The sequence below is a fragment of the Balaenoptera borealis genome, assembly GCF_965194805.1.
Source record: "Balaenoptera borealis genome assembly, chromosome: 20".
NCBI classification, from domain to species: domain Eukaryota; kingdom Metazoa; phylum Chordata; class Mammalia; order Artiodactyla; family Balaenopteridae; genus Balaenoptera; species Balaenoptera borealis.
Window position 1 is genome coordinate 291,666 of NC_138879.1, and position 13,204 is coordinate 304,869.

General features: G+C 38.8%; 1 protein-coding gene across 12 annotated transcripts in view; it reads left to right on the plus strand.

The window, feature by feature from the left end:
- HELZ (helicase with zinc finger) overlaps positions 1 to 13,204 on the plus strand; it is a 164,638-nt gene that overhangs the window by 89,570 nt on the left and 61,864 nt on the right. For all 12 annotated transcript variants that reach the window (XM_082370949.1, XM_082370948.1, XM_082370952.1 and 9 more), the window contains 3 exons: positions 4,411 to 4,615; positions 11,202 to 11,253; positions 12,036 to 12,226. In XM_082370949.1, the coding sequence (XP_082227075.1) occupies positions 4,411 to 4,615; positions 11,202 to 11,253; positions 12,036 to 12,226 (448 nt within the window). The remainder of the gene's footprint in view (positions 1 to 4,410; positions 4,616 to 11,201; positions 11,254 to 12,035; positions 12,227 to 13,204) is intronic.

Below are 13,204 nucleotides of genomic sequence, written 5' to 3' on the forward strand. Positions count from 1 at the left end.
AAACCATTACCCCTTTCCATAGAGGTATATTATACTGTGAATTACATGAGATCAACATTTTTCACCCCTTCTCTGACATAAGTCGTTATTTTCTCAGAGCAAATAGGTGAATGATTCTTCCTGAGGCCATGCTATCAGAATGATCCAGGGCTAATTTTTAACTTGAAGCCAGGTCTACTGGTTGCTTATTTCTTACTACTCAGCTGGAGTGTGTCAAGTACCTCAAATTAATTTATAAGCTAAGTAAAATATTTTCAGAGAGGTCAATACATTGTGTAGGGAGAGAAAATCATGTGACCCATAGCTGAATGGGAATGCTGATAATCTGTGTTATTTGGACAATTTAATCAGCTCTAACCCAGGAGCTGATAGTTGAGGCTATGGATATTTATGCTATACTCTTTCCAATTTCATTAGAAATTAAATTAATCTCATAATACAAGTAAACCTGGAGGACATAATGTGATTCTTAGGTACTATACTAATGAAGGCGTGAATTCTTTGTATCAATAGTTTGAGTTAATCAGGATGTCTCCCTCCCTTGCTCATTTGATATTTATAAAAAACTAATATGATATTTCCAAATATTGATCAAGTTTTCAAGGAATAATTACTGTGTATACTATACCAGTTTAGAAGGCAACCAGTTATATAATCTTTTTTGTTGTAAAGGATTTTTAAACAGAATTTTCCTGTTATAACCCTAAGTGAATGGAAGGAACTTTCCCTTCTCCCACTCGCCAAACAAACAAATATTAATGTAGTAGCTGCTGTTTATTGACAGCTTTCTCTTTGCCAGTTGCTAGGTCAAGTGCTTTTTACACTTTGCCTCGTTCATTCATCCTAATAACCCGGTAATGTGGGTATTTTATTTGCATTTTAAATGGGCAGCCTGATGTAGAGTTTAAATTACTGCCCAGGACCACATAGCTACTAAGAGTCTCACTCAAACAGATGTCAGATTGACCTCACTGGGTTACCCTGCCTTTCCGAGGAAGCGAGGCATGTGCGTGGATAAATCTACACTGAGTGAGGAGAGGTGATTGCGGGGTGGGGGGGGGGGGGAGGCGGGGCATGTTCATGCGTTTTTCCAAACCAGAGAGTTTGGAAGAGATCTCCCTTTGAACCAAATTTCTTCATTAGCGAATTCCACCTGCTCAGTGAGATATAAACCTATTTCACACGTGTAGAGGTGTGTGTATGTGCACACACACCCTCTCTCTCTATGACCTGAGGACACCAAGTGATTTTTCAATGTTTTATCAGCGATCCTAGAAGCAAGGTTAGCGTGAAAATGAAAGCAGACTTTGGGTTCATGCGGTGATTGAAAGTAAGGTTTTGTCTTCTGAAAGTAACACTTACATCACAACGTAGAGACACACTTGGGTTTTCTAACCAACATTACTAGAAAAAAATATTAACACGTTAACATTTTAGGGAGGCACTGAGAATTGGTGAAGCCTTTAAATAATCATAGTGGTGAATTCTTCAGTCTGAGTGTTGTTGAAATTCTCAAGTGATCTTCCAGTTACGTGTTCTGAAATGCCTCATAATGCCATGTGTAGTATTTCATTAAAGAATTGAGTTCAAGGATAGTGTGAAATGGTCTTTGAAAGAGCCTTCACAAAGAGAGAAAAAAGGAATATTTTTGGCTTTAAGAATTTTTGAAGGAAAGAATACATTTCTCTGAAAGTTTAAAAGTGAGAAATAAAAGTCTTAGTGATAAAGTATAATAATAATAATAACACTGTTGGTGCCGTGTTTTACACATGAGGAAACTGAGGTATGAAGAGAGGTTAAATAACTTGCCCAGCGTTACAGGGCTGCTGAATGACAGAGCCGTGACTGAAGCCCAGGCAGCCTAGTGCTGGAGTCCACGTGCTTGACCATTTTGCTCTTCCCTGGGGCTATCAAAAGACAAGTGAGATTTAAGATAGAAATTCCAGGTTGCTTTTGGAATTCGTTGAACTTGATTAGCTTATAGCAAGTGTTTAGTGTTACTTCTGAAACGGTTCCTTTAACTCGAAGGCTGTTTCCTTGAGATCCCTGGGATCTTGTAGATGAAAACTGTCACCAAGCTACCAGCTTCTTGTGACGTGTGAGGTTGTTTAAAGGTTCTGCTTAACTCGATGTTACTTCAGTGCAGTTGAGGTCAGTAAGAGCCGTATAGGGACAGGGTATGGAGCTTAAAAAGGAGCTTGAGATAGAGCAAGTTCTAGCATTTTGGTTATGTAAGCTGGAAATGAAAATATGTTATAATAAATTAAAATTAAAAACTGGGCTGTAATAAAGTCAATCCATTCTCTCCTCATTTTGCTGTGTCTTGAAGTTCACACGAACATGAAATGCCACTCTATGAAATTGTTACTTTATCAACCAGACCAAAAAAACTTCCTTTTTAATACAGGATGTAGTAGAATTGTATTGATCATATAAATACAGTTGAATATTTAGGGGTTCTTTATCAAAAGGGTAGGGAAGTTTTTGGATTTTAGATCCTGAGTGCTAAGTTGAAGGTAGTCTTTCCTTAGCTGTCAGACTATGAGAAAAAAAACTTGATGCCTATGGAAGGTTCTTAAGAATAAAAATAAAGGGCAGCTTTCAGTGTGCATTTTTCTTAGCAACACACACTTCCTGTAGCTGAATGAGTATCTTGTTAGCCTTTATGTCTTATTGTTGGAAATACATATTTAATATTTTATAGCATTTTTACCTTTCCTATTGTCGACATGGAGGCCTGAAATTTTTTCTGGACCCATTTCTTACACCCATCTTTAAAAAATTAGAAAAGATGGTAGAAAGCATATGTAAGAGAAACATAGTTTGAAATGAAAATCTGCAAAGTTTTATGAATATGTTAATAACTCCATTCCCATATTCATATACTAACTTTTATAATATAAACCTTTTTATTTATGCTTCTTGAAGCCGTCGTGATTACCTGCTGTCCACCTGGACACAAGGGTGCCAACTTGGGAAGAAACCATATCACATGTCTTTTATAGCATAATAAAACATTATTTGAACCTCATACTAAAGATAGGTATGCATATTTATAATAGTCATTTAAAATCCTAAAACTTTTTATATGTTATCTTTTGTAATATATAATATTTTTAATATTTGGAGATCAATTTTCAAAACTTTAGGAACAACAGTATACAACTGGATTAATTTTGAATGTATTTTTCTCCTTTAGTGTTTATTAATTTGATTAGGAGATAAATAATCATCATTAAAATTAGCATTCCAGGGCTTCCCTGGTGGCGCAGTGGTTAAGAATCCGCCTGCCAATGCAGGGGACACGGGTTCGAGCCCTCGTCCAGGAAGATCCCACATGCCACGGAGCAACTAAGCCCGTGCGCCACAACTACTGAAGCCTGCGCTCTAGAGCCCGTGAGCCACAACTACTGAGCCCACGTGCCACAACTACTCAAGCCTGTGCGCCACAGCTGCTGAGCCTGCGCTCTGGAGCCCGCGAGCCACAACTACTGAGCCCGCGAGCCACAACTATTGAGCCCGCGTGCCGCAACTACTGAAGCCCGCACGCCTAGAGCCCGTGCTCCACAGCAAGAGAAGCCACTGCAGTGAGAAGCCCGCGCACCACAACGAAGAGTAGCCCCTGCTCGCCGCAACTAGAGAAAGCCCGCGCACAGCAACAAAGACCCCGTGCAGCCAAAAATAAATAAATAAATATATTTATTTAAAAAAAAAATATTAGCATTCCAACTTCCTGTGTTTTTCATAATTTAATTCTTTTAACTTAGTCAATTAATGTTATGAGCTTTGCTGTGACAAGCGTCAGTTAATTAAAAGAAAACTATAGGAATAACTGGTTATTTCTTAAGTTCCTTATGAGACTTATTTACTTTGTGGTTCAGATTTATGTCTGAATTGGCTTTTCTTAGTCACCCAGCACCAGGCTACTTTGGCCCCATAATTCAAGTCTGTGTGTGTGTGTGTGTGTGTGTGTGTGTCTGTCTGTATATAGTATATATATATATGCATACATACAGACGTGTATATGGTGAGTATGCCTGGAAGTACACATCTTTGATAAAATGAGTCACCAAGTTTGAAATCCTTGCTAACTGTGTGGATAACAAAATCCGTCATTCCAAATCAGTGTGCATAGTCGAGCACTGACCATGTTACTTTCCTTGACCAGCCAGAATTAATGGAGAGCAGAATTTGTATGTTCCACAGTACTAGAGATGACTGTAGCTTCAGAACCGAACTTCTGAAGCCTTGTGATCTGGTGGGAAGATTATACCTGAATCATAGATGAATACGGGCCTAAGGATTTGGGGTTGGGGTGGGGGAACTCGAAATTATCTTTAGTTGCTTTTAGTCATTTCTGTGATCTCGTCCACTGAAATTATAAACTGATCTTCTAAATCTTTTCTGTAGGAAATTTTGGGAGCGGTTTATTGCCCTGTGTCATGAAAATAATAGCCTACATGGAATCACTTTTGAACAGATCAAAGCTCAGCTAGAGGCTTTAGAACTAAAGAAGACGTATGTGTTGAATCCACTGGCACCTGAATTTATCCCCCGGGCTCTAAGAGTGCAGCACACGGGAAATACCAACAGATTGCAGCAATCACCCCCCAAGGTAAAGCCTGTCAGTGAAATTGAAGAGGTTAAAGAGAGAGAACAGTGCAGAGACGTCAGAGCTTTCTTGGGCTGCAGGTTACTTTACGTGTTGGAATTGAAGGTTACGTTTGACGGCAAGCAGTTTCTGCAAGGAACTCGTCCAGTGTGGACATTAAGTGAAAATACAGTGTGGTGTTTAGCCATGCTGCTTAATGGCATAATCATCCTCAAAAAGTTTTCAAGGGGACTTCCCTGCGGTCCATGGGTAGGACTTCACCTTCCAATGCAGGGGGTGCAGGTTTGATCCCTGGTCGGGGAGCTAAGATCCCACATGCCTCGCAGCCAAAAAAACCAAAACATAAAAAAGCAGAAGCAATATTGTAACAAATTCAATAAAGACTTTAAAAATGGTCCACATCAAAAAAATCTTAAAAAAAAAAAAAAAAAAGTTTTCAGGTACCTGATTAGGTCTGGTGCCCTTGGTATAATATAACCTCCCGGTCCTCTCTACTGATAGACTTATTTTAGCAAGATGTGAATAAAACAAAGCCGTTTAAAAGACGGCCACCCATATTAAAAGTATGCTCTTACAGAATATTATATAGCATGCTGCTATAGCATATTTTTTTACAAGGAATAATATAATAATAGCAATATCTGTATCAAGAAAATAGTTCTGACCTCTTGTTGATGACCAAGTCAGGTGGTTTTTGGCACAGTGAGAAAACGTGGCTGGCTGCTTGAGGGTTACTTTAATCCACTTGGACCCGTGTTTGCTGTGTGAGAAGTAGTCCAGCCATCGGGATGGGATGGGGGGGAATCAAGGCCCCCATGTCTGCTTTTGAACGATAGTTATTTTGGGCAGAAACAGCTGGTTTATTTGCTAGATTGCCTGAAAAAAAAAATGCTTGCACTTAACATCTAGAAAAGAAAGTTATGAGAGTGGCATGTTTAGTATTTCTTCTGGTTTGTGGGTGTATTTATAGTCATCAGCATGATATTAAACTTATTGACATGAATTAAGAGAGTATGCCAGTTTGGGGCTTCATTTTTAAAATGTAAAGCTTAATGTGTAAGAAATAGTTATTGGTTTAATAGCCTGAAGATCTTTTTTAGCTGAGTAAGTATTAAACTGAGACGAGAACTGCTTTCTGTTTTAATGTACTGTTGTCTGAGTTTAATAAAAATGGACCTGATACACAATAATGCTTTAGTGACTTGGAATTAAGCAGATTAAGCATTTTGCATAACTGAATCCTCTAGATTTCTAAAGTTTAAACTATTGATAAATTAATAATCAACTTATTTATCAAATAGTTAAGTTTCTTCTATGTGACAGCTGTTATGGTAGGTAGTAGAGAAGCAAATTCGCCCCAGTCTTCTTGTGGCAGACGTTGGAGGGTAACGGTCAGGGGAAGTACCACTCCACCACAGTGGAGATTCAGGGTAATTTCACCGAGTGGATGGAGTGAGTGGGAGATTGGAGAGACTGTCAGAAACTAGAACAGAAGCTCCCTTAGGGCAGAGATTTTTGCCTGTATTATTTGCTGCTCTAGCCTCTGTGCCTAGAACAACATCTGGCTTATCACAGGTGCTTAGAAGTATTTTTAAGATTAATGAGTGAAGCTTAACAAAGAGCTCATACGAAAAGCAAGAGTTGTGAGAGGGCAGGCTCTCCAGGGAACAGCAAGTAGCTTAAAGTAGGTGAAGAGTGGGAACCCAGTTAGAAACTTTTAAATTTTATTGTTTTTTTATTTAAATGTTTCAGAGACATTATACCTTTTGCACATTCTTAAATACAGTAACTACAATAAACTTTTTACTTAATTGATCAATGTTAGCATCAATTAATGTACCACAGATGCAGCTAGATTCAAGCCATCATATCAAATGTGTACTGACCCTAAGCAAGATCCTGTGATTTGCTTTTTGTTTTTATTTTAAAGGTAAAGAAAATATATGTTGAATCCACTTGCTTTTCCAACACTGTAAACTCCCCGAAGACAAAAATCCTATTCTGTGTACTTCTTAGGGCCCCTAGTGCCTAGCCCCACTCTGCACATAGTGGGTGCTCAGTGAGTATCTGATAAGTGAATAATGGTTATGATGCATCCAGGAGAGCGTAGTGGTGCTTTCTTCTTTCAATAGGAAGGCTGTGTAATTAAAGACCATAGCAGCCATCTCCCCAGTTTTCTCTTTTTAACTTTTTGGGAAGTTTTCTTCCCTGATCCAGTAGATATCATCTGTTATTTCACTGTCACTAACACAGAGGTTCACTCAGTTGTTTATATACCTGGTTATTTAAAGTTCTTTATATCATATATAATAATAATAATTTTAGGTAACTAAGTTATAGTGAGCCACAGGTTACTTTTGTCATCATCTCTCCCTTCACGCCCCAGTACTGTATTTTACTTCTATTAAATTGTTTTGAGGATTGAATTTGTACTGGAGTCTTTTTTTATCCAACTTTCTATTGTAGAAAATTTCAAATATATTGAATTCCCTATCATCCAGCTTCATTAACTATCAATTTATCCTTGATCTTGTTTCAGCTATCAGCCCACCACTCCACCACCACATATACGCACTGGAGAATTTTGAAACAAATTCCAGATGGTTTATTTCATATGCTAGAGTCTTTTGATGAAGGGGAATTTACTTCCTTGCAAGAAAAGCATGCTGTTTCTGAAAATGGGATACTAAGCCATATAATTTCCCCCCAAGTTTCCTTAATGTTTAACTTTTAATGCAATTCTGTGCATAAGAAATATTAAAAACTAGTGAGGTTAATGTTAGCCTAAGACTTAAAATCCCGGTAAGATTTAATGTAGACAGAATCATCGGAAGGCTGGATGATGGTTAAACGTGCTCCACGACCTGCTCCCTCAGGACTGTCTGGCAGCAAAGCCTACCCCGAGCTCTTGACCAATCGAATGGCTTTACTCTCCTCACTACGGTGTAGGTTCTCTGGTCAGGGTTAGTGAAGGTACAGATCTTAGGGGATCCAGGAGCAGGTGGTCCTAGCTAAGCCTCATTGCCCCACTCTCCAGGCATCATTTATTTGTAGGAAGGCGTCTGTTTCACGGGCGCCTACAGAATCAGCACGTAGGAAAACAGTTTGCTTGTCTTCAGTCTGCTTACTCCTGGGCGCGTGCTGGGAACAGTGTTCAGAAACTTTGCAAGGATGGGACAGATTCATTTGTACATACTGTAAAAACTGTTCAGAGGGTAGATGATATTCAGAAGTGGGTCCTCTGAGAAGACCATAGCATTGTTTCATAGATCTTAGTTGGTGAATTGTTCTTCACTGCCTGTCTCCAGCTGCTTATGTTGTGTCTCGGTGTCCAGACATCAGAAGACGTGTCAGACTTCTGTGGCTCCGTAGCCCCAGTGCCCAGCCGGGGGTGGACATGTCGTGGCCCTCGTAAACATTTGTTGAATGAATAAATGGAAAATGATGAAAGAATGAGTGAATGAAAAAATAAATACTTGAATGAGTAAATGGTTGAGTAAAAAAAATGGTCCTCAAAAAACAGATGATGTGAACTACATTTGCTTATAAGCTTTCTACCAAAGGTGTACATACTTTCTGAGATTTATTAGCAGAAGTTTGGAATTATCATTATGGAATGACTTTTCTACATAGTTAGCTCTAGCTTACTGCTGCATTGTTATTTTGTTATATGCTACCAAACACTGTATGTTTTGTATAGACCAAGCACACTTATTGCTCTACAGTTGCATGTGAAGTCTAAATATGCTAGAGGAGTTTTCCCATATTGAACTGTACAGGGTGCTGAATTATGCTTGCAGATATGCCACTGTCTTTTTGTGAGAGGCCCCAAGTTGCTTTTTTCCCCCCATTTGTTCAACAGTATTCATTGAGCCAGGCGATGTTCTAAGCTCAGGGAATCAATAATGACCTAAACAGATGAAGTCCTAGGTGTTTAGGGCCTTTTATACTTTATATGCAACAGCTCCGTCAACAGAGTCATCATGACAGCACGGTGATGCAGATGTTCCCTTTCCAAGTTTCTTTTTCGCTTAGTTTATCACACAGCACCCGGAGTGCTGGTGTCTCTTGTCTGGCATGCTTCCAGCTTTACAGTGCAGGGTCAGTCCAGGCTGTGGTTATTCTTTGTATTGGTTTCCTATTGCTGTTGTAACAAATTAGCACAAACCTAGTGACTTGAAACGACACCCATTTATTATCTCACATTTCTTTGAGTCAGATGTCCAGGTTTTTGTTGGTTTCTTGGCTCCAGGTCTCACAAGGCCAGGATCAAGGTGTTGGTCGAATGGGCTCTTATCTGGAGGCTCTGGGAGGGCTCTGCTTCTAAGGTCATGCAGGTTGTTGGCAGAATCCAGTCCTTGTGGTTGTAAGGACTGAGGTCCCTGTTTCCTTGCTGGCTGTCAGCTGGGAGCCATTCTTAGCTTCTGGAGGCTTCTTTCCAGTTCTCGCATGTGGCCCTACCTCTCAGAGCTGTCAACGGTGCATTGAAGCCTTCTCCCTCTTGGCGCCTCTGACTTCCCCTTCGACCACTTGTATCTCTTCCTTCCTTTTCTGCCGCATCTCTGACTGAGCTGGAGAGGTGTCTCTGCTTGTAGGGCTCATGTGATTAGATTGGATCGCCCCAGATAATCCAGGATAATCCTCCTATTTTAAGTCTTTAGTTATATCTGCAGAGCCCCTTTTGCCACATGACATGACAACTCATGGGTTCCAGGGAGTAGGGTGTGTATGTCTCCGGGGGACTGTTGTGCCTTCCACACTGACCCAGCGACAGCGTTTTCTCCACCTGATACACAGCCGCCCCTGGCTGACGAGTCCACAGAGGCTAAGAAATCTAAATGGTTTGTTAGCCTCCTGGAACGGTCTTATCTCTGCTGTGCCACTGCTCTCCTTTCTTCTGTCGGCGCATCTGCCTCTGGCTGCCCTTGCGGTCACGTCTCATTGCTTACGCTTCTCGTCTTCCACCTGTTGCTGCCGTCCCTGCTGTCTGCCATTTTCTCCTTTCCTCTGCCTGCTTTTCTTTTCACTTCTCTATTCCTCAGAAGCTTGTTTTTTTGTGTTTTTTTTTTTAATAGCTAACGACAATCACTGTGAACATTCTCTTCTGGTTAATGGACCAACTCTGATTCTTTCTTGACTATTTTTCTTCTGACTTTTGAAGAGTTAGAGCTTAGCTGCCCTTGCCTCCCCGTCGCTAACCAGCTGACCATAAGCCTCTGGTGTTTAGTGCTAACCTGAATATTTAAAGTTGCTGACGGATGGGGAGATAAGTGAAGCGTCACTGTACCTTTGCTTTGGTCAAGAACAAATTCTTCTTCTTGCTGTAGACATTATCCCCCGACTTAAGCTTTCAGATGTAATGTACAAATAAAAAATTTACGTGGTCGAAGGGTAAGTTGTATAATGTGCTACTTGTGTTGTGTAATGGCTTTGTGTGTTACATTTAACCAATGAGAAGAGAAAAAACATTTTTAAAGTCTAGAAACTCAGAACCATATGTTTCTTCACGTATTTCTGCCCCGAAGTCATCATTTTTAATGGTAGACTAGCATGCCATTGTATGAATCTGCCATTGCTTATTTAATAAATGTTCTACTGATGGACATTTAGATTCCTGGAGGTGCAATTATTGGGTTAAAGCATGTGTACATTTCTGATGCTTTTGACATCCACATTGCTTTCTAGAAAATTTGTACATTCTCTTAAGCAGATTATGACACTGTGCATTTTCCTGTTCCTTCAGTAAATTTTACGGTTTAAGATGCCATGAATCATACTCAAAATATCATAAACCCCAAAGCATATTTACATTCATGTTATTATTTTAAAGGTTCTCATCCTCAAGAGTTGAAGATTGATATTTTTCCCTTGAAAACGGCTTTTACACTTTATCATTTAATTCATAGAAAATTTATAGAGAAGCTGCAAAGGAACAGAATTTAGGTTTCAGTCATATTGATGCATATTTCTTTTTATAAAAAAATTAATTTGAAAAGAAAAAGGAATTTTAGATACCCTTAATTTGAAGTTGAGGAAACTTGAGGCCTAGCACCATGACTTAATGTTTTTATTTTATTTTATTTTATTTTATTTTATTTTATTTTATTTTATTTATTTTTGGCTGTGTTGGGTCTTCGTTGCTGCGCACAGGCTTTCTCTAGTTGCGGCGAGCGGGGGCTACTCTTCATTGTGGTGCACGGGCTTCTCATTGCGGTGGCTTCTCTTGTTGCAGAGGACAGGCTCTAGGCGCGCGGGCTTCGGTAGTTGCGGTGCGTGGGCTCAGTAGTTGTGGCTCATGGGCTTAGTTGCTCTGCGGCATGTGGGATCTTCCCAGACCAGGGATCGAACCCATGTCCCCTGCATTGGCAGGTGGATTCTAAGCCACTGCACCACCAGGGGAGTCCCTGACTTAATGTTTAAAAAGAAGGTTGGCTCAAAGGCATCTAACGGTTATTAATTACAGACTCACAGTCTTTAAATTTTAATTGTTGCTATATACATTTATTTTGCATGGGATGAGGAAAATGGTTATTGTTCTTTAATACTAGGTGTGTTTTAAATTATTATACATTTGTGTTTTTCTGTAAAGGGGAAAAGCCTCCATCATATCCAGAATGATCATTTCCAGAATGATGGAATTGGTAAGTGGAAAAATTAGCCCTATGAAAACTTGCTTTTATGATGTAAGACATTTATTCCAAATTTCATCATTTAGAAAGAGGAGGATGGAGAGGGACACACACACACACACACACACACACACACACACACAGTCTAACACTTTGAAGCTCATGTAACTCTTTTATTCAACACATCTGTTCTTGTGAATGCTTTGATATGTCATTTCTGAAAAGGGGTGATTTTGTAGGTACCAAGGTACATATATAGAAGTTTTGAGGATGAACATTTAAGCCTCCTATGCAACGTAAGTTTTTGGAACATATTTATATCCTACAAATGTTGGTTATACAAATTTTCAAGATGAAGTTTATTTATGTGATTTAAAATGTTGCAGAATTATGCTTTTAAAACAATAATTGCTTAACTGTTTTGTATGTGGCTGTGTTACAGCTGCAACTCAAAACTTTATTCTGAAGAATTGTTTACGTTTTCTAGTGTCAGAAGAATGTTTATTGTATGGTTTTCTCTCTTGAAGGACACATCTCCAGCTCCTTGCAAGACATTTAAAATTATGCTAGTTTTTAAAAGGAATTCTTTGTATATCTCAAGCTAATTTTAGGGAATATGGTAAAATGATTGTTTTTTTAATATGCTCTACTCTTTCACGCTGATAACTCTTTGAATATAAGATACCTTATGGCAAAGCTGGGGAATGTGTTTTGCTGTTGCATGATTTTAATTATTTTTGTCTACGTGAATATGTACAGCTATTGAGTGCATCCTTTCTCTGTTTGTTTTTCAGTTCAGCCCAATCCTTCTGTACTTATTGGCAATCCTATTAGAGCATATACTCCTCCACCTCCTCTTGGACCTCACCCAAATTTGGGGAAATCTCCAAGCCCTGTTCAAAGAATAGATCCTCACACGGGGACAAGTATTCTTTATGTACCTGCTGTCTATGGAGGGAATGTAGTTATGTCCGTGCCTTTACCTGTAAGTAGATGTTTAAGATACTCTCTATTGAATTAGATAAAATAGGCTTCACTAAATTAGTGGCTATCTCAAATAGTGTTCTACTAATCTCTCTCTCTCTTTTTTTTTTTTTTTTTTTGGTTTTCAGTGTCTGTAAGCTTCTTTCAAAGCAGCTCTTATGACCAAAGAAATGTGAACTGTTGCTTAAAATTTGTTACTATATTGTCAGTGGCTATGAAGAAATCTGTAAATTGGGTGTTTTGATTGAGAAGCCTTTGTATTGTCTTAAATATTTTTACTGGGGAAAATTGGGCTAAAAGTTAACAGAGCTAGTAAATTGGACTCTTGTTTTGTAAAGTGATGTTTTATTTTATCTTTTGCTTTTTCATTCTTATATAATTCACTAACCCTAAGAAAATACAGTTCTTTGGAGGAAGGAAAAAGGTTTGGATTAGCCTAGCTCCCTTGGATCTAAATTTATCTGAGAAATTCCACACCTTATGAAACCCTACTGGCACTTAAAAACATTATTAAATCATTTCTAAGACTATAGATTTTTAGAGGGCTTCCATCTTATGTTAAAACTCATTTTTCTTTTCTTTAAGATTTTTGAGTATTTTGGTAATTAAAAAAATTTGCTGTTTACTAATATTTCCAAATTCAGGAATTTTAGCCTAGAAAATATTTCTTTCATTTAAGATAAGTACTGCAGTTTCAGGTAGAGGTGATCATTGTCAAGGATCTTTGGCACCCCTGCCTACACCCCCAAAATGCAAAAACGCCTAGCTGCCAACGTTTTTCAGCCATCTTGGTCATGATGGTTCACATTCCCGGCAGCCAATGAGAATAACTGTCAATAAGAAATATGTCATTTATGTCGACTCCCCATAGACTTCCCATTTTAGCTGAGTTATTTCTTCCCAGACAGCCTGGCAACATTATACATCATCTGCTTTAAATAGTAAGTCCCTTGGGATTTATATTTCATTTTACTAGGTC